The sequence below is a fragment of the Lampetra planeri genome, chromosome 34, assembly GCF_965212315.1.
Source record: "Lampetra planeri chromosome 34, kcLamPlan1.2.h2, whole genome shotgun sequence".
Taxonomy (NCBI): domain Eukaryota; kingdom Metazoa; phylum Chordata; class Hyperoartia; order Petromyzontiformes; family Petromyzontidae; genus Lampetra; species Lampetra planeri.
Genome location: NC_136140.1, coordinates 844,326 through 866,285, shown reverse-complemented (window position 1 = coordinate 866,285; position 21,960 = coordinate 844,326). Strand labels below are relative to the sequence as shown.

General features: G+C 45.0%; 1 protein-coding gene across 2 annotated transcripts in view; it reads right to left on the bottom strand.

Moving 5' to 3' along the window:
- DNAH12 (dynein axonemal heavy chain 12) overlaps positions 1 to 21,960 on the bottom strand; it is an 81,421-nt gene that overhangs the window by 25,283 nt on the left and 34,178 nt on the right. For both annotated transcript variants that reach the window (XM_078610460.1, XM_078610458.1), the window contains 23 exons: positions 21,232 to 21,420; positions 20,730 to 20,881; positions 19,450 to 19,588; positions 18,790 to 18,956; positions 18,068 to 18,323; positions 16,532 to 16,831; positions 16,051 to 16,229; positions 13,498 to 13,690; positions 12,578 to 12,739; positions 11,353 to 11,547; positions 10,636 to 10,769; positions 10,197 to 10,359; positions 9,051 to 9,131; positions 7,932 to 8,108; positions 6,967 to 7,098; positions 6,418 to 6,507; positions 4,814 to 4,954; positions 4,015 to 4,256; positions 3,355 to 3,502; positions 2,555 to 2,700; positions 1,499 to 1,713; positions 1,049 to 1,241; positions 129 to 321 (listed from right to left, as the gene is read on the bottom strand). In XM_078610460.1, the coding sequence (XP_078466586.1) occupies positions 129 to 321; positions 1,049 to 1,241; positions 1,499 to 1,713; positions 2,555 to 2,700; positions 3,355 to 3,502; positions 4,015 to 4,256; positions 4,814 to 4,954; positions 6,418 to 6,507; positions 6,967 to 7,098; positions 7,932 to 8,108; positions 9,051 to 9,131; positions 10,197 to 10,359; positions 10,636 to 10,769; positions 11,353 to 11,547; positions 12,578 to 12,739; positions 13,498 to 13,690; positions 16,051 to 16,229; positions 16,532 to 16,831; positions 18,068 to 18,323; positions 18,790 to 18,956; positions 19,450 to 19,588; positions 20,730 to 20,881; positions 21,232 to 21,420 (3,987 nt within the window). The remainder of the gene's footprint in view (positions 1 to 128; positions 322 to 1,048; positions 1,242 to 1,498; positions 1,714 to 2,554; positions 2,701 to 3,354; positions 3,503 to 4,014; positions 4,257 to 4,813; positions 4,955 to 6,417; positions 6,508 to 6,966; positions 7,099 to 7,931; positions 8,109 to 9,050; positions 9,132 to 10,196; positions 10,360 to 10,635; positions 10,770 to 11,352; positions 11,548 to 12,577; positions 12,740 to 13,497; positions 13,691 to 16,050; positions 16,230 to 16,531; positions 16,832 to 18,067; positions 18,324 to 18,789; positions 18,957 to 19,449; positions 19,589 to 20,729; positions 20,882 to 21,231; positions 21,421 to 21,960) is intronic.

Genomic DNA, 21,960 nt, shown 5'->3' with positions numbered 1-21,960 from the left:
GTACACATAGGCCGGGATGTGAAAAGTGAGCGAGCAAATTTGACTATAGTAAGACGGCTTGAATCGACACTGTTTTGATGATGCAATATAATAGCACACGACAGTTTAAGCACAACCCTCTTCTCCACCTGCTGCTTTTTTGTGATCTCGTTGGACATGACTTTGGCCGAATCGAGGATGGTGATCGCCGACTCGTCCTCCAGGATGTTTCCCTGTGACGACTGCAGCGTCTCTAGGATCTGATCTTCGATGTCCTTCAGCTGCTTCTTGTTGGCAGCCGACTGCAGGATCAGTGCGTTCCTCTCCTCCTCCAGCTCCGGTCTACAAAGAAGACACACACACGCGCGTGCGACCCCATTCACTACTGTGTGGATTGCACTCACAAGTTAGTGAGCATCTCATAAGGCTGGCATTGCCAACGAGGGTATGGTCTAGCTTCCTCTTCTGTATGGCCTTGCTCCCGCTTATCTTTCACCTCGCATTTCTCCTTATGCTCCATCTAGACCCCTTCGCTCACAGCCCCGAGTTGCTGATCATACCAAAGACGAAAAATATGAATGCTGGCGGGCATGCTTTCTCTCTGGCAGCCCCTTCTGTGTGGAATTCATTGCCATTGCACATGCATCAGATCAGTCCCCTGTCAATTTTCAATTCACACTGTAGAACTTTCTTGTTAGCTGCTGACTATGACTGATATGTGCTGGGGTTTCGTGATGTTCACCCTTTTATGTGCTATTTCCATGGATGATGCTGTGTGGAATCAAACAATTGTTAAAGTCTTTATTCTTTTTTGGGACTACCAGGTAAGTAACACAATTATCCACAATGATTATGTTGTATAATTAGAACTATGAAAATATTTTAAGTTCGATTGTAAAAGAATCCTGTTAAAGTCAGCTGTTGACTTCATGACAACTGATCATTTATTAGCAGGAAGGAAGCAATGGTGAGTTGCAGAGGCACAAACTCATTGGTTAGATGACCTTGACTAGATAAAACACACAGACAAATGTGTTTACTTGGCAGCGGGACGCGTCCTTCTCCTCACCTCTCCTTGGCAACGACAATGCCCAGCAGCTGGTCTTCCAGGCCCTCCGGGGTGATCATGAAGTTGAGCAGCGACACCTTGGTGGCGAGTTCGGGAAGGTAGTGCGGGTTGCGCAGCTTGCTTGTCATGTAGAAGCGGAAGTCGCTTGAGTACTCGATGATGCTCTCGCCCAGGCGGATGCAGTCCACACCGCCTGTGCATATGCACAGCCACAGGGATTCACGTCAGCTGGTTGGCACACACCAATAATATAGCACTTCAAAAATGGGCTTGATGGATCACCACGTGCTGTGAGACTCCAAAATTGCCACGCTGCGAGGTGACTACGAGACAGTGCAAATGTATTTCTGACTTTTGCGTGCCTCTTGACGGACTTTCCCCTTATATTTACAGTCTACCTTCATTTACTCAAGTTTCCTCCCTCCCACGAGTATCTTACAGCACCCCCACCTTGTTTGAAGGTCTGCTTGAGCAGCAGCGGTTCGAGCGAGGGGTCCAGCTCCTGTCCCACATTCTCCAGCAGCGCGGGCGTCCCGAACTGGATGCAGTTCTCCAGACTGCGCATGTAGTCGCCATCTGTGAGCTTGATGACCGTGAGCTTATTGTCACGCTCCGAGTTCTTCACCCACTTGTTTGCCTGGCCTTGGGGGTCAATCATGAGAGGCCTGGCAGGATAGAAGGGGCAAAAGTGCAATCTTCTTCTGTGGTATGGAAATAGCAACATTTACAAGGGTAGGTATCGAGTTTAGATTGCCCGTCAAAAAACATCATCGCATGCGGAATGAACTTTTGTCGTCTCACCGAGAAGTGAATACAAGGGACGACTGCTCATGATACGTTAAAATGTCTGAATTTTGCCATAGTTTCAGTGTTGATTGTCTTTAATCGCCACTTGTGCATCAGACATCCACATCGTCCACGGGAGGTACTGGTGCGAATTATGATTGCCCACTGCCGCCAGGATTGTATGAAGCCACATGGTTTGGCAGTCAAGCGGTACATTTAGAGGGTTTTGGTCTCCACGTTGCTTCAAGTCTGTATATCCACAATAGCTAAATGTTGCCATCTATTTTGCAATACGTTAGTTACACGGTCATTGATAAGTACTTATACCCCATTGCTCGTTGAAGCAAGGCGATAATTTAACTTTTGAAAATTATCATTGATCAAAAAATCATGATATCATAATAGTCAAATTCATTTATGTTACCATGTACATCTCATCTCAAGCAATCCAATACCCTGCTGTTGTTTTTAAGTTTAATTATCTGACCTAGAGGACCTCCCGATGGCAGCTGTCCCTGTGCAACACACGGTGACGCAGTACTGGCGTGCAAGCGGCATTAGTCTGTCAGTAGGGGGGCGATGTTGCTCATGGTAATCCCGATTAAGTAATTTTCGTGTAATAAAAAAAAACTGCCAAATTTGAACCACAGTGAGTCTTCCACGAGTTGCCAGATGTTTACGCCTCAGGGGCTGAGTGCGACTGGAGGCAGGGGAAGGCACCAGCGTCTGGAGTTGTCAACGATGACGCCGTTGTCGATGGAGAAGTTGTCCGTGGGCAGCCCCGCAATGTTCCACGCGCGGATCTTGATGGGCTCCCCCAGTGTCTTGCTCAGTGAGAAGTCATTGGAGCATGGGATCTTCTTCTCCTGCAAGAGGTTTCACTTGTCTCATTCAAAGAAAATGCAATGTGTCCCAGGTCAACAGATATGGTGAACTCATCGCTGTTGGTGGCCCTCAGTCAGTTCTAGAAATTTCGCAACTCTCTGGTGGGTGACAATCATTACGTAGGACAAACAAAGTGGTATTCACTTTGTTGACCCCTGAAGGACGAAGGGATAAGTTAAGCCCCAACCAGGAATTAAATTTACAAACCTTTTCGGTTTGAGGCGAGTGCTGTAACCACATGGCATGCCATCCATATTCACCAGCTGCAAATTCCACTACTCATCCAGCTCAGTGGTTATGTGCTCTAGAACCAGACTCAATCATAAGTTTTGTCAGTTGAAATCCTGCTCAGGGGTCAACTCAGCCCATCATCCCTAACGTATTATAAAATGAATAGTACCACTTTGTGGGATATTAACAGGAAAACTAGTCCCTGCCACGTATATTTTAACCACTGGCTCAAGATCACCGACGAGATTAATCACCACCCATTAGTCATTTGAATAGGAGTTCGTTTGGACTAAATAAACGACTGACTGATTTACTGATTGGTTGAATGCTTGATTGACTGAACAGTTGACTGACTGACTGAATCAACGTCCGACTAATGAGCTGACTGAGTGACGAGGCTGCACCTTGCAAATCTGGGTCCAGCGACGCGTGCAGTCTTGTCGGAAGGCGGCAGTAAAGGCCCCGAGGTAGGCGATGACCCCGGATGAGATGAGCACGTCCCCCGTGAGGTTGTCGTACGTGTTCTGTAGGTCCTCTGCCGCTTTAGACCACCTGCACAAGAGTCAGAGTCCAGCAGTCAGGCGTGGTGACACACTATGAAACCTCTTTGACACGTGCAGAGACTGAATCAAACATTAAATTAAATAGCATGAACTACATCACTGTCGAGGATGCTGCCGTGATGTAATGGTGAGCGCACTGGACTACTATCCAGAAGTCACAGGTTTGATCTCCACATGCGGCAGTTCAAAAAAGGGGCAAGTTTCTTAAATCCTCGCCGCACCTCTCCACCCAGCATTAAAATGGGTACACTGGATCTGATGTTTTCGGTAGGTCGCATATGGTGGGGTATGGTGTGTATACTCATACCTCTTCCAGAAGCTGACCAGCATGACAAAGTAGGCCCAATACCCACGAATGCCAGGAGTGGCAAATGCAAGGGCAGCATCTTTAAATTGTATGTAGAGCAATAACACGGTCTCATCCAGGTCACTCATTGCTTTCTTTGTCAGCCACAGACTCCTCCATCACCACCCCCCTCCCCCATACTGTCCTCTAAGCACCTCGACTTCTCCCCGCCGAGCCCTCCTATGAGCTTCTCCGCCCGCTCCAGCTTCTTGGCGCAGAGGTCCACCTGGAACTCCAGGCGCACCTTCTCCTCCGTTTTTTCGTCGAAGGTCTTCTGCAACGCGGCAAGTCGGTCCTCCACCTCCTTGAGCTCGGCTCGCTTCCTCTCCAGCAGCGCCATCGTCTGGGCGAGCGATTGCTCGGCCTCGGCCAGACGAATTTTCTTGGGCGCCACAACCTGCGGTGGAATTATAGTTCTTGTGACTATCCTGCTACGTAAAATTAATCTTAGCTAATAAGACGTAAGGCTCAGGGCTAGCAGGCTAAGGAAGTGACGTGGCGGTGATGGGCACTCGGTGCCTGCGCTGAAACCTTCTCTCTGCATCACTTTCCCTGGCCCTGCTGGAATCACTAAAGTTACGACTAACTTAACACAAGTGGATGGCAGCATCTATGGCAAAAGCATTTCAAATAAACTCAAGACTTAGTCAACTTCGTTTGGATTTGAATTGTCAATACAGTGCAAAATTGCACAGAATTGCATTTGAGTGACTTAAATAGCCGAGTAAAACACGTGTGTTGTGAAACTTCTTTTGTCTGCATTAAAGTGTAGGAAACCTCTGGTTAATCATTAATAACCATCGTTTTCTTCCCATGATTGAATCATTCTCATTTAGGCCATGCCCTAACGCAATATCACGAGGCTCTACTGGTCGAAAATGTTTGATTTATTTGGCTCCGGACATGACTATGATGACAGATCAACAGATATAACTATCAAAAATAAAACTATACCTTGGCCACCCTGTCATACACCTCCATAGCCAGGATCCACTTGCAAAGGCCCTCAGCAGCAGAGGAGGCCTTAACCACCTTAGCTGGATCAAAGTCAGGGTTGGTGATGTATTCTGTACGGATCTTCTGCATGACTGACACCTTCACACACACACACATAAAAAGATCCGCTATTCAGTCTTACAGATCAGTGCTGCACAACTGGTGTGACCGAGGCAAAGTCACAGGTGTGCCGTGGTATTCTTTAATTGATCAAAAGACACACAGACAATGAAATAAAGCAATTAACAAACAAACAAATGGATATACAGACATCAACATAAAACAATGAAATAGACACACATAGACGTTCAAATGAACACAGTAGACATACACAGAAATCAAAATAAAACTATGAAATAGATGGAAGGCCATCCAAACAATTACCAATAATCCAGGCAAACACATACATACACACACACTGACTGACAAACACAAAACACAAAACTTCCCCCTCTTAGTTAACTGGCTGAGCCAGTGCTCCAGGCGAGCAATTACACCCGAGCCTCACACGCCTGTGGTTTTAATTGAGTCGCGACAGGACCTGGGGAACAAGCAGTGATTGAGGGGAGAGCATTCCACGTTTCCATGACAACACCAAGTCTTTCCCGTAGCAGCATATCACTTGAGCACAATCCACTGCTGGATGAAGGGCCCACGGTGTGTTTTGATTCAGTGTGCCGTGATAATCGAGCAAGCTTGAAAATGTGCCGTGGAATTAAAGATGTCGAAAAGCACTGTTATATTTCAAAAGGGCGAGAATTATTTGTGAACACCTAATAACCCTGATGCATAATATGCTGGATAGTGTGGCTGTTGCCAAGCCCAACTGTTTAGGTATTCGTAGCATAAATATTCATGCACTATGTCTAGTAATCACTTCAAAGTGAATCTACAAAAGCGAGACTCGGGGCATATTCCAAAGAGCACGTACCACTGAAGTATATGACCAGTCGTTGAACCTAATTCCCCATTTCCACTGACACATTCCAGACGTGCCAGTAAGGGGCCATCAGAAAATATGGATAATTTTCCATTGGCTATTTTCTGAGTCAAGCCAGAGCTTAACCATTAAACTCTGGCCTCACAAGACATTTGAATCTGACTTAGGGCCAAACAGGGGTTAATACGATTAACTATGAAAGCAAGGGAGAAACCATTTTGTCAGAAGTCTTTGACCTATAAAAATACCATTCCTAGTAATGAAAATGTAGAATTTCCACTTATAGCTCAGGGCGACCAATGAAGAGTGGAAAACAGTGGTCATTTTCATAAAGAGACAGGACATTTTGACTTTGATCGCCAAATCTTAACGTTCACTTTAAATTGGTCAAAGACTTACCAAGCGCCTTCCAGCTTAACAAACGTGGGACTATGCTTGTTTTTGTACAAGGCCTTCATGGAAAGTCCACATTGCTATAGCAAGGATCACTCATTCCATGACAACCTACTACAAATGAAAGTGAGTTTCAAAAGTGGAACAAGCACTCTACACATACAACAGAAGTATATGGAATGTAAAACGCGTTACATAACTGGAACACAACATGCGATGGCAGTCTTACCGGGATGTTGTCCTTATCGTATTCCTTCAGCATACCCAGGAAGTTCATGTCTCCAAGAAGTCTTTTGCTTGGTCCCCAGAAGTCCCACACCTAAGCAACAAACATCATCACGACTACCACCACCAGTGTCCATAAAATCACCATAATAGACATGATCACCACCAACAATAGTGTGAAATAGGAAGTGACAGAAAAATGCTGTATATGTCATCGGGAAGCCGAAGTCATGATGTGTGGGGTTTGCATGCAGGATAGAGGAAGGCAAGTTACGTAGACAGGCATTTTTAATAAGTTTACAAAAGCAGTCCTCAGAGATTAGGTGTCCACTGAGTAATAATGAGAAGACCTAAATCAAGGTGGTAGTGAGGAGACTTTAAGAGCAGACCTTGGAGCTTGGGCGTTAACTGTGCAACAACTTAGAAAGCCAGCGGAAGGTATGCAAAGCACATTGGCATCAATGTCTTTGGTCTTGATGACCTTTTGATGTTGACCATGACAATCGAGAAAATGCACGGAAACATTGGCCCCTCGGCTGGACGCCAGAGTCACCTTCTGCCCGGGGTTGCTGGGGTCGTTCACTTTCTCGGGTTTGATTTCCTTCATGACGCACACGGCCGACATCACCAACTTCACGCCGGCTGGGGGGTTCTTCATGGACTTCACGATGGTGATGTCTGACGGCTGGGATAGGAGGCAGACAGCACAGATCCATTGCACGCACTCTCATTACTAACTGGGCATCGACATGCTGCTCCAGGTTAGGTCATCATGGCAGTCATCTGTAACCTTCAGGGAGGTTATCCTCAACATTCTCTGGCACAACGTCCTTCTACTGACATCTGAAGACGCCTTTGACAACATGAAACACCTGTACAACTGTCATTAGAAGTGTTAGAAAGAGGTTCCTTGGGACTGAGATATCGTATCGGCCAGTTGTGATTAAGGATATGGTAAGTTTCCTTGTTATGGTGAAGGTAAGATTAGGGGTTGTAGTGTTATAGTAGGGGATAAGTTTGGTGGATGATAGATTATCCTAATGGTGAAGTTTGGTTTAATTAGGTAAGGGCTCGGGTTATGATTAGAGCAAGATTTAGCTTCCGTGGGTATACAGCTGGGGTTAGGGGATATCAATGGCGATGTTTAAATATTAAAACGTCCTTAGTTTTTGGTTTGATGGCAACCGCTTGTGTTGCGATCGAAACGTCATGAGTTTTTGGGCTTTAATTTGAATTGGAAAATGGTATTTTCATTATTTAAATATTATTATTATTATTATTATTTCTATTTACGTGACTTTACCGAAAGAACCAAATAATATGAATTCCTGCAGTCACGAAAGTTTTAAGTCAAAATTTAAGGGTAGGGGTATTTCATGTTGGGCCTTTCCACTCATACCCTAAAGGTTGTATTACGTATTTTGAACTTCTTTCACACTGTACGTAGACAACCGTGCTCATTGGAGGTGCGGTTTAGGTCCTAGCACGGTGAAGAATGTGCTGTGAGCAGGGTTGCACCTTGAGAGTATTGAGGGCGGAGAGGGCGGCCTCCAGGGCAGGGATTGCCTCGGCGAGCTCGCTCTCACACTCGTCCTTCAGTGCCTGAGCCTCGGACGCCTTCACTGTCGCCACCTCCTCGTCCGCCTTCACCACGCGGCTCTTGGCTTCCACCTCAGCCGACTCCTTCTCAATGACCTGGTGTCATCACGGCGATTAAAGGTATCTCATCATCATCAACAGCATACCACATGCATATCTTATCTCCATCATCGCCATTACAGTTAGTGGCCTCTAAGGTTAGAATTTGTCACAATCGAAAGGTCGTAAGTTAAGAACATGGTTGGGAGTTTTCCTTTTATCTGAGATAATACACGGTGTACAAGCCATATAAAAACTGCACCAATTTGGAAAACATCTTATGTGATTCAAGACTGTCTTATCTTAAATTTGATAACAACATTGTCATGGTGGGTGTTGTGGTTTGTGGAGTAGAGAGGATTCAGAGGACATATATTTATATGGACCTAAAATGTGTAGTCTCCCCTCAAGGGAGAAATTAACTGGAAATAAAAGTTATGCATACACACGTGGATTGTGTAATGCTTTCCAACATGTGCTTGTCCTTGGAGATATCTAACGATAATAATGATGTTTCTTCTCCTCACTTATAAGGAGAGCTCTTGATGACATATCACCACTATGCATCCATGAACTACTTCAAACCAACATCCCCTTGAGATCTGTGAGACCGGAGGACTTGGATCTTCTCACTGGCCTGAGGTCAAAGCTCCGATATCAGTGGAACCATGCGTTTGCGTGTGCTGCACCAAAAATTCGGCACTCTCTGCCAAGACACATCAGGCATTCTGATTCAGTGAAGGCTTTTACATCTCTCCGAACGCTTATTTGTTCATTAAAAATATTAGTTTTTTTCCCCTCTATTGATTTTTTGATGTTGATGACAACGCCGATGCCTTCACTGATTTTGAATGCTTTGGACCTTCGGGTGAAAGGCACAATATACATCCCAAATATTGTAATTATTAACCATTTGAATACATTTTCTGTTTTGCTCTAGGGTACGTTGTTTGCTAATATAATTATTCCTGTCCAGTTTCGAATACACATACTGCAAACCTTCATCATGCTGGCATTCTCAATCTTGGCTTTTTCCAGCTGAGGCTGCAGATCCATCAGCTCCTTCTTCATCTCAGAAACCTAATGGCAACAGGGTGGGCAAAGTCATGAGTATTAGCAACATATCCTTATCATTGGCAGACCAGACAAGTGACATTAATGAGACATTTGCTCTGCATTGTGTATTCCCAGGTATATGAAGCAGGTTAACACAGAACAAGCACTGATTAGACATCAAATGCATTCAAGGTCTACGCTCGTCATCTGCTGAATTTGAAGATTAAAAAAAATATGTGGTGCACCTCTAATTCTTAATGCACACACAAGTACAGTGGTAAACTCAAGCGGACAATAGGTCATCATCGCCCATGTTCTTAAACTCACGTGGTTATCAGATGACAGTATAGCAAGTTGGTTAATAACCTGTCAGTGTGAAATGTTGCATATCAGCCCCTAGTTTGCATGGCTTTTCTCAGCGGTATAAAATTACCATCGCTCTGGAATATTTTATTCAAAGAAAAACCACTGCTGACGTCCTACAAAGTCTTCCTCAATGTATCGATCCCAATGGTTTGTCCTCCAATCGAGATTTAAACTCGTTATTTTCATCCTATCTTATCTAGATTTATACAGTGCCTAAATCCAAGGCGCTTTACAGCAATAATAAAAATGGTACACACGATGAAACTGGTTGAGATAAGGAGTGCGATTTAAAAGTCATGGTGGAGTTATGGTGAAAGTTTGGAGAATAGGTGAGAGAGGTTAAGGAGGGGTTTGGTTATGGCTGGTCGTAGGCTGGGGGGTGGGGGCAGGGAGTAGCAGCCGGGGTAGTTATTGGGGTAGGGGTGGCGATAGGGGTATTGATAGGGGTAATGCTAGAGGTGGTGATAGGGGAAGTATGTATGTATGTTAAACTTCTTTTGCACCGTACGTAGCCAACCATGCTAATCGGAGGTGTAACAGGGGTAGTGATAAGGTGAGAGAATAGCAGTAGGATGGGCTTGGGAAAAGAGATGGGTTCCTAGGGAGGAGTGGAAACTGGCTAGTGATTTAAGTGCTCTAATCACAGCACTATCTGGGTGGATAACTGCATCAGCGATCCACAAGCAGAACCCGACACTGGTGCTGTTATCGGTTGGTACTGGCCTGGGAGCCGGCAAAAGCGAGCTTGTCCAGCCCGTTCGTGTAGCGCAGCTTGGCCTTCATGACGGCATCGCGCTGCTCCGTCAGCAGCTGCCGGAAGGCGGCGATCAGCTCCAGGTAAGACGTGGGAGTCACGTAGTTGTGCCGGCCCAGCTCCTGTAGGAACCTGCACACAATATGCAAACCAGCAGACATCAAAGCATCCTTGGCAATTGGGACTTTTGTTTTAAGGGCAAGTAACATGGAAGCCTGGTATAAAATGTGGTAAGACACGTGACCAAGCAGACGAGCTTGCTCGTGCACAGGGTGCAAAAGTGCAGGTTACTGAGACAGATTCGGAGTAGTTTCAGTTTTTGATTCCACACAAATTCCCGCACCTCCAATTAGCACGCTTGGCTCAGTACGGTGCAAAAGAAGTTCAACATACATGCAACGGACTTACGACTGCGACAGCTCTATAGCCGACGTGTGGAAGAACTTGCAGATCGGCACCACCTCAGTACGCTCGTGATCAGTCAGCTCCAGAGTCTGCAGGAACTTGTTGGCCACCCGTTCCAGGGCATCTTCCGGCCATGGCTGCCAGGAGACACAACGGTAAAGATTTCATCTTGAACACAGACTGTTCCAGGAAACACAGAGCTGATGGGGTAATCCAGAGAAAACTACAATTAGTTTGGAAAAGTTCAGATGAAATTAAAGTCAACAAAGTCAAGGTAAATTATCTCTACATCTTCACGGCTATTATGAGCTAGTGGTGAAAAATCCACATTTCCATGATGGACACCAGTCTCTTAATAACTTTCCATAGTCAAGATTTAACTTTCCATAGAGTGGTACTCATCTTATTAACCCTGGAGAAATAATAAACTAAATTGAGCACCAATTAGAATATAAACTGAAAACCTTTTGATGGTGAGTCAAAACAATCCACCAAATGTACCATGCCACTTGATAACATCACAGATGTTCACACTGTTTTAATTCAAGAGTCTTGTTAATCCTCACATACGGCTGTCAGTTACAATAACTACTCATGACAAAATCTGGTAATGATTCACATTGTATATAATATACACTACATCACGTGGAGTCAAGGGACATCAACAGCCAGTCACTTGTAGCTGTAGCGACGATGGCCACGGTGCAACGTTGTCTGCACCTGGAACCAGTCAATGGTGCAGCAGTTGATGAGCGAGGGGAACTGGCGCAGGCGTGTGCGGAAGGCGTCCCCGATGGGGCTGAATGCCACCACCACGTGCAGGTTCTCCCGGCAGCGGTTCACAAAGAAGGCGAACAGGGCCAGGGGGCTGAGCTCAACATTCTTGTTGCCGGCCTGAGCCACCGGCCTCACCGCCTGTAAGACCCCGCACAGGGAGGCCCAGCGGGGACAGTGGTAAAAGCAGCAGCAGCAGCGTTAGTGACATCGCGTGGACGAGCGTTTTCCGCTTGTTGCCAGAGTTCGTGATGCAAGCCCAGCACCCTCTGTGTTTTAAAGTCGATGTTAAAGATCACGTGACGCTTTTCAATTAACTGTATGTTGTGTGTGCCAGCTTTCCAATTAAAATATACCACATTTTTACAAGATGTACTGAATTTTTATTTTATTTAAAAAATTACGTACAAACATCGCCCCCTGCCTGCAGACGACACTATACATGTCCGTGAAACATACCACCTTCGTGATAACCGTGCGTTATAAGAATGGTGCAAATACTAGATATACTAATGACTTGCTCACCTTTTTGTTCATCTTCAAAACATGATATGAGTGTTAAAGTTGCAGTGTCTTAGTGCTAAAACTAGCATTGGGGCTGTGCTAATTTCCTTAGGTGGCCCATGGTGGGAAGTCAGACTCTTCATAAGACAACCACTTTTGTATGATGTGTTTCATCGACTCTTGAATGGGATTTGATCTCACAACCTCCTGACATGGAGTCAAGTGTTTTACTAATTGTACCACCCAGCATTGTCGCCTCATATACCATATCCCAACGCAAGATGTGTATGAACTCTCAATTAACCTAACTCTGCCTAACTCTGCCTCTCTTTGTTGCTGGCTGCTATGCTTTATAAGCCTAGGCCCACTGATTATAATGCAATCAGAGGACCTGATTATAATCAGAGGACATAGGCATCGCAATTTACATCACAATTTATAAATCACAATTTATATATTACGACGTAAAACAGATAATATCAACGATCATGTGTGAACAAAGATGAAAAGTGTGGAACATGCTTGGTATAAATCCTTGAATACAGATGGAATGTAAGTGCCAATGAATACACGTGTATGAACAAAATTCGAATTGCATTGTGAATATCTCACAAAAGAAGTACCCACGATGCCACACAGGCCTTTATGCATACGACCCGCCCCGCACCTCCATGATGTCCTGGCGCTCATCGGCTGCGAAGAGGTTGGGCACCTCGCCCGTGTTTAGGAGGTTATCGATGTCCTCCAGGAAAGACTCCTGCTTGATCTGCGTATCCGTGATGAGGAACACGGTCTTCTGTCCCTTGGCGCCGGCACTCTTCAGCAGGGCCTGGCAGAGGGGAACCCAGCAGCGTGAGTGCGTACAGAGTTGGCCAATTCATCGATCCGCGTGTCCGCTACGCCCGCAATGAGCCAGCTGACGGCTTTTAAGGGTTCAAAACAAGATGGAAATGTTTTTATCGATTTAAAATGAATGAAATTAATTTGAAATCGATAAAAAAAATTAAAGCAAGTGTTCATGGGGGAGGGAAAATTTAAGAAACAAAAGTGCATATTTAGAACAATTTTTTAAAGTCCAAAGTTGCCTTCGTCTGGCTGTATGAGACTTGAGTATTACATCTGAACCTTGTAAATTTATGGTTACCTTGGTCTGCCAGTTAAAAATTAAGATGCAAATATTTATTTAACTCAGTTATCATAAGGGTGCCTTTGTTGGGTTTATAAAACTCGGGAATTTAAAAATAATCTCAATCATCTGAACGGTAACCTGCCTGGCTCTATGAGACTAAGGCAAGAGTATTAAATGTCAATAATCATTAGGGTGCCTTAGTCTGGTGTTGTGAATCTCATGCATGAACACTGAACATCTGAAATTCTAAGCGATCTTGAGTGTGGCACTACAACACTCAGGCATTAGCAATGACCTCTAACAGTCCCAAGGTTGCTTTGGTGAGACTCTATGAACCTCACGCATTACCACTGAACCTCTAAAATTTGAAGCACGCTTGAGTGTGACTAACTCTCAGGAAACTATCACTTTATGCGCCAGAAGCCCACGGTCTCTGCAAGCAAATAGAAGGCTGAGACCTTGACGTCCTCGCGCCACTCGGTGTGCCCGTAGCTCTTCGAGATTTCTGGCTGGAAGAGCGCCATGCCGGACATCGCCGTGGCGAGTCGGGTGAGCGACTGGCGGCCGCTCCCGCCGACCCCGACGAGCAACGCGTGGCCCCCAGGCTGCTTGAGCACGCGGCTGATGCGCGACAGGTGCTCCAGGACGTAGCTGAAGAGAGGGAGGGAGAGATCTATGTTAATAATGGTTATGATCTTTGCGTTCGTATGGGGCTTACACGCCTCAGCACCTCAAAACACCTTGCATCAGACTTCGTCTCAAACACCTGAAGGACACCTCCAGTAGAAGCTATCCCTGTGCGATACAAAGTGTCCCAGTACTTGTCCGCAAGTCGGCATTCGTCTGCCAGTCGCGGCGATTGTTGTTCTGTGTCACCCCAAGTGAGTAAATTTTGGCACAATGGCCTGCTCTTTTTAACTGACGTCAAATGATCTGTAACGTCCACTGTGAAGCAGACGATGCATATGTTATGGTTAATACACCAGCAGTAAGCCTCAATACAGGTTTTTCTGGATTAGATCTCGTAAATGTATGTGTTGTTAAACCTGCCACCACCCGACACAGCCAATTAGTAAGGTTTGTCACGTAAACAGAACATGCCAATTTGTTACTAGTACAGCACACCGGTGTATTGGAGAGCCAAGCCACAACATTTACAATCTGAGTACGACGTTTGGGTGGTGCCGGATTTAACGACACATTTATATATTTACGCGATCTAACCCAAAAAAAAACTGTATTATGGATGATATTGGTCGCGAAAGCCTAAGTGTTAAACAGAGTAAGCCTCCATTTCATCTGGGGCAAATATAGCGTACGATCCAAAGACTACTATGGGTGCTTTAGTTTAGCTCTATAAAATTGAAGCATTAACGTGAAAAATGATAAGTACTAAAATTGCCAGTGTGGCTATGAACTCTTAGAATCCTTCGTGTGTCAGTGTGACTATATGAGACCCGCTCATTAACAAAACCTCAAAGAGTATAAAGGGTTGTAATATGGTGTTTAACCTTGACAAATATAAGAAAGTCAGCCTCCTCTTTTGAGACTCAGACATTTAAACTTTAAGAGTGTTAACACTGCGTGGATTTTTATAGCACTATAACGATTCACCCTTTACCCTTCTACACCCACAATTTAATGAATTGGATCTGCAGTTGTAGCAGCCCTGTCTGCCAGCAGGTCATGTAATAAGCCGGAGAAAGGGATGTGGGGCAAAGGTGATAGAGGGGGCACGTGCGGTAAAGCCGAGGAACCTTCTAGAAGGTTCTAGAAGGGGGGCGTGGCCGAAGGTGGAGCGAGGCCACGCTGGGTGGATAAAAGGGGGACCCCAAGTGAAGATTCGGGGCTTTTGGTTGGAGTGGAACCCGTCGTGCTGCTGGAGTCTTCGTCACCATCTTCACCTCCACGGCGTTGTTAGTCAGGCAGCCTGTTAGCTGTCCTGACCATAATGTAGTTACTCCTTGTACCTAAGGCTATAATAAATAGAGTGCCTCCTACTATTAGTGTCTCTGAGTTACTCAATACACATACATTGTTAAATGTGTTTTATGCTAGCTGAGTGTCATTTCCATTGCTAATTAAATAAGTGATAATACTTGGCTAAAGGCCATAGAGTGGGTAATGATTTTGTGAATGTGGACTATAAGTGTATTAAATCATTGGTGTTCAATGTGATGGGTCCTCTGGCAGTATGTCTCTTTGCAAAACTAATTTTTGGAATATCACCACTTCTGAGCCAGAATGTGGTGGATAGATTATTGAAGTTCCATGGGTGGCACATCACATTAATGCATTAACTTTGAGTGAAATTAATCAGATTTTGTATCTAAATTTTTACTGGAGGAATCCGGTGAGCTGTAAAGCTATTTTTGCAAATTAATGTAGAGGTAGACTGGTGGTGCAAGTCCATTCAAAGAGAACAAGGAGGAGAGATATTTTGAACACTTCGAATTTCACGACGAGTTGGAAAATAATCTTGGAAGAGAGAATCAAAAAAAGAGTGGCAGACGACAGCCAAGATAATGTACGGAGAATAATATCATGAATAGTCCGCAAATGACAATGAGTGAAGATGAAAGACCAGCACAAGATATGATTCAGGGCTACAACATCTGAGATTAGGCTAAGCAATCTATGATAACAACAATGCACTATACATATTTTGAACGTCATACTCTATATGAGCTTGGCCAATGTTTAGAAAGCACAGAAAAACTGTGACATTGCAGAGACCTGATATGGTCAAAATAAAGTATCCTCAGAATATTAATAATCATCAGTTTGACTCTGAACCTTAACTAAATCTTAGAATGTGAATCTGGCTATATGAGAATCAATAACACTCTATATTTATGATCTTCAAACATTAAACGTTGAACATGATCATTGTTTAAGGTTGGCAAACCTGACTAAAAACCCAGAAAATGTTATGGCTGTCAATCTGGTTTTCTAAGCTAACACAAGCAGGCTGAAGGGACCTCTTGCAGCCCTGATGGAGCGACGCTCACCCGAATATCACGAGGTTCATGCGGTTTTTGTGCGTCTGGTTGTACTCCTCCAGGCACTGCTCCACAACGCTGCTGAACTGCTGAACGGAGGGCACCTCTGCATATAGTCGCTCTTCATCCATGAGGTCAGGGTTCATGTAGTCCCCGAACATTAGCTTGCGCATGTCCTCTTGGCAGAGCTGCATGCAGACAATTCGTCACAGGTGTGAACAATGTGTGTTGACTAAAGGGAATAATATCTGGTGCAAATTTTTTTTACCTGTCTAATTTAAAGTGTCCCACTGCTCAAATTAGCAATGAGTGATCTACAATGAAGGTCCTGGGGGATTGATATAAATTACACGTTACAATGGCACCAGCTGATCTCACCATAGGAAACTATATATGACTTTGCACAGAGTGGTACTCATATATCTTTGTCTTGTGCGAGCCTGGACATCGTGTGTGTTGCTTGCACGTGCGCACAGCTGCTCCCACTCACGGGCCGCCCCTCCTCCTTGAGGTTCTCAAAGACGGCATCGAAGCTCTCCTTGAAGTGGTCGCGCAGGAGGTCGCGGCTCAGGCCGTAGAGCCAGCGGCGATCCTGGTCATCCACCAGGCGGTCGTGGAAGACGCGGTAAACCTCGTGCACGAAGAGGCGCAGCATGGAGCGGCGGCCGTCCGCGGCCTCGCGCCGCAACAGCAGCACGCCCTGGACGACGCGCGAGAAGTCGCGCAGGTTGAACGTGTAGTGCGACTTGGTCGGCGTGGGCAGCAGGTTCTGCATCGCCTTCTTGTACACCTGCATGGGGATGGGGGTGGTGGAAGGCAAGGGGATGGCGAGGACGTGATGTGGGCGAGCAGGCACACGGCCGACTGGCAGTTCAAGCAGTCGAACTAGTTAATTCTGCGGCTGTATTAGCCATAACATCATCAGGAATGCTGTATGATGTATAAAGTAATCTCGTGCATAATTCATTTATTTGTACATAACTGTAGTTGAGGCCTAGTACCCCCAGAACTCGTTTTGCCTTGCTTGGTGTTCTGTGCTTCCCAGGCAAGGAAATCTAGGTGAGACTGGAGTAGGTCCGACTTACTCTAATCATCCATGGCGTGTAATGTTATCAGAATAGGCCACGATGCTTACGCAGTGAACTAAGTGTTTTTTCTGTGAGTTTTGGCCAACCATCCTCTTATATAAGCACACAACTTTATCTATCTGTGTTGAACGCTGCACTTTCCGTCGTTTTCATGCAGGGGGCACTGCAAACCTACGCGCCCCCTGCATGAACGACTAAGGCGCAGGGACAGACGTTCGATTACGTTGGAATCGATCTGCATACGGCAGTCTTCTCGCACGGCCAGCAGCTCTATGTCGACCTATCTCTATCCCGCAATCCCAAACAAGTCAAAGTCCGCATCGAACCTAACCCCCAGCAAGGCCATCTACTTAACGACGAGAGAAAATTCACACGAAATGTCGTTTTCAATTAAGTCTTCCAGATGTAAAATGATATAAGCTTTTAATGAAGAAATAAAATCATCCAATTCAAAACATAATACAATTCAAAGATGTTTCATTTTAAAACTTCAAAACGGAGCATCGGGTGCTTGCGTGAATGCATCGTTCGTGTGCAATTTTTTTCGTGACTTTCCTGGCCGAAGGCCGTAAACGGTTGTGAGGGGCGCCAAAGGCGCCCCCGAACAACCCCTAGTTTGATATATTTTTCCATTTTTTTTTACCAGGAAAAACCAACACATTTGTATTATAAATTTTATTCACATAACATCACCCTTACAGTGAGCATGAGCCACACTACAGAAGGAAGACACATGGACCTAACGCATTAACAAACAGACAAACAGACTCAGGGATAACAACCAAGTGAAAAGTCTGGTGAAAATGCAATAGCACTCATCTGCATTGGCCGAATAGAGTGGCTTAAATTCCACATTCCCATGGTGGGGGACCAGTAACTCTATGAACCGAGCACCCATGGTATTACCTCCCCGCAGGGTGATACTAAAGGATGCGTACCTCCAGGGTGGCGCTCACGATCTGGTTCCCGACAGTGAAGAACTCTGGAGGGAAGTCGTTGTTGCGCAGGTAAAACGCCATGATGCTGGAGAAGATATGCACCATCGTCTCGTCGCTGAAGCTGTTGATGGTGCAGATGTTGAAGTGTCGCAGGAACCGCGCCGTCACGGCATTGCGGCCGCCGCCAGGAGGTCCCATCGCTGCCAGCAGCTGCAGGTCCTCAAGCCGGATCTTGGAAGTGTCCTTGAGGTCATACCTTGCCGCCATTCAAGGTAAGAGAGCATTCAAGATAAGACAGGATGTCAAAGGAGGAGGCTGATTGTGTGGCTTCTTGCTGGACATCAACAGCTGCATTCATGGTAATATGAACGGAAACAATATTATCAGCAAAAGCATTGTTATCTACTTAATCATCAACATTATCAGCAGCACAATCATCAATTTTATGATTGTCATTATCATCACCAACGACAGCAGCAGCCTCGGGCATTGTTAACTCGATCATCAACATGTTCATCAGCACTTGCATACATAGCAAAATCGTTATCATCATCATGGTCATCAGCAGCAACATGATAAAGCTTATCACCTTCAGCAGTAAGAACATAGGAAGCACTTGCAGCTGCAAAATGTGGTATGACTCCATGACTGAAAGTTGTGCAATACGACATGATTATAAGACAGAACTTGAGGCTCAACGTGGACAAAATACACTCACTCACCAATTGCCGTGGTCAAAGAACTGCCGCAGCAGCTCAATGGGCGGCTGAGCCCCGAACTTCTCGAGTGCCGGCATGTTCATGTCGTCCACGAATATCACGCTGCGCTTGCCCATTGGGGGGCCAAACACGCCCTTCCTGCGCTTGTCAAGCTTCGACATGATGATGTTCTAACGGGCAACCAAGGGGGACATGCAAAGGGCTCCGAACATCACGCTACATGAACTACACCTGCAAAGCACCAGCAGCATTAGCATCACTATCATCAGCAGAAAAAATATTGTCATCACCATGAATATCATCACCAGCAACAAGGGCAATGGTAGCAGCAACAACAATTGATTATTGACATCAGCTTCAACAACAGCAGGACAAACATAATAATCTTCCTACTCAGCAGCATCAAATTTAGCAGTAACAGCAGCAACAACAGCATCCTCGTCACATTCAATAGCTCTTCCAACCTATGCTGGGGAAATATAGTTAAAGTACTTCCTCGGTATGGAGGAAGTCTGTAAATCTATTTCAAAGTTGCGGCTCAAAACATGTCCACGGAAATATCAAAAGCTGATTAATGTAATTCTGGTGTGCCCAGACCCTTATCAAAATATTGATATGTAAGAGGTGTAGTCTGCTTGTGTCAATGTACACTTGGCTTCCCACCTGCGTTTGGTTGGCACTTGTCTGGGCTGAGAAGTTGACAAAGAAAGGCAGGTACCGCTCCTTGTCCAAGTTGTTCATCAGCTTGTTCTTGATGTACACAGACTTGCCTGTGCCCGTTGGGCCCACAAAAAGCAACGGCCTGGAAACAAAAACACTTCTGCCTCAAGCGACAGCCCCATGTGCTTGTGATTGTCAGGCACTGAACTCTGGACAGACAGCATGGCCTCACATCGCATTGGGCATTGACCCTGAAAGAAGTTAAGTTTATTTGTTTAGCCAGGTGAGAACTCAAGAGACGATGATAGTCTTATTTGCAAAAATTACCTGTGGCATTAATCTGCATGGAGAGGGGCGATGATTACTATTCAGAATCCCAATTAAGGAATTTGCAGTGTCGTTTTTTAATTCGATCAATTTGGACCGTGACCCAACATACGATGGCCTACTCTTGACAGAAAATAAATTACACAGAAGCACTGTAGCTCCAGTGCCCTTTCTATGGGCCCCTTTAATAGAAATACAGATGAACAGACAAGTTGGATGAAATACATTAATTAAAAATAAACCCATGAACTAAAGTTATTTCCTTATTTCAGATTGTACCATCGCACCAGCATCCTATTCTGAAGATAATAATTCCTACAATCAAGAAAAAACACGAGTAATAGTCAACTATGACAGTTGATTTTAAATGATCACTGAACTTCTGTGCTGTCAGTTTCTCATATGAGAAAACTTTGTTGTCTATAAGGCAAGTTATGCTCTGTAAAATCTCAGAGCATAATCAAGGCAATACGCATAGCTGGGCTATGTAGCTCTAAAGATTTCTAAGAATAGTAAAAGCAGTACATAAGCCTTTACTGTGATAAGCTTTAAAAATTACATGGCCTTGAGAATTACAGTATGCGAGTGGTTTGGTTAAGCCGCCTTGCTTACATTGCACATCCACTTTAGTGTCTTTGACGATGTATTCAGAGCTATCAGGCTGGTTGGTACATTCGTTAGACAAGCTCAACTCTCAATTGAAAGGTTATGCACTCATATCGCAGTGTGGGAAAAATGTACCCCATTATCACTCTGGGGTGGCTATACTGGCGCCTGCCAAAAGGATGTGGAATTTTCACCACCGATTCAGGACTGCCAATGCAGATGAGTACTGCTCAATGTTCATTAGAGCATGGAAACACATTATCCTGTTGATAAAACACCGCACATCGTGGCTTCAACATGGTGCATTTCATTTGGCAGTGATACTGCCTATCAAGAAGCACACATGGTACCTGGAGTGTTGAATGCAGAGATCCATGAGGTAGGTGTAGCGCGCAGTGTCAATGGTGGGCACGATGATGTCCTGCACCTTGGTGCCTTTGTCTCCCAAGTGCGGGTTTTTGATCAGCTCGTTCCAGTGCACCCAGTGGCCACGGCCTTTCAGCTGTGAGACAATTAATCATTTAAAGGTTGTTTGGCAGTGGTGTTCAAGTACAAAACTCACAATCCCCATCAATGACAAAGCCTCCTGATTGAGTAGACTTATTTTGACTTAATCAATGGAGAAATATTACTGGAATTTTTTTATTTATTTAATTCAGTGGAACCTGATGCAGTCAACCAAGCACTCACAAACCACCACCTTGATAAAAAACATATAGAAACCTTACAAACCATCAATAGAAGATAATGGTTTTCATAATTTACAACTTGTATTGCGATAATCGCCACATGGTGAAATTGAATATTGTATTGCATCGTGAAATATGACATCGCGGCAAACGTCGTCCATACCTCGTACATGTAGTCGTAGACCAGGCCTCTCTCCTCCAGCGGGCACTCCCACTTGCCGACGGTGGGAGGCAGCGGGTGATCCTTGGACTTTCCCATGAGCAACTCCCTCAGGAAGGAGTCAAACTTGACGCGACCATCAGAGTCGCACGAAGCTCCCACCGACCACACGAGCGAGAAAGCAAAGCTGGCCTGCAAGCCGCGCGCACGCACATCTCAATTATGCAGCCCAAATAACAAACAGCTGCTGTTTTGTAGGTAAGCGATTAGGCCATATGTCCCAGGATATTCTATGTGTTTGCAGCTTTATTGAAGAGAATAAAAGCTATTTGCATGCATGAAAATGCAACTTTCAGGTGCAATGGAATAGCGTTCTCTGGTGATGTCACTGGAGTACAATTGTGTATGTGCATTAAGCCAACAACAAGGATCTTGTAGATAGCAGCGTATCCAAGCGGGTATCAGGGAAAACATATTCCTTCTGACTCATATACACACAATATTACTACACCCCACAACTACAGAGTGAGATGTCTACAAAATGAAGCTGCAACACTAACCCAGAGCCTCAACACGAACCCAAAGTTTCAACATTAACAGCCGCTGGGACCATTTTTACCAGTATCAATATGATGAAAAAACATAGGCTTTACCCTTTCCGTCAATAATATATGTGTTAAGATGTTCAAACACCACATAGACAACTATTGCAAGGCATCAAGTCTGCATGAT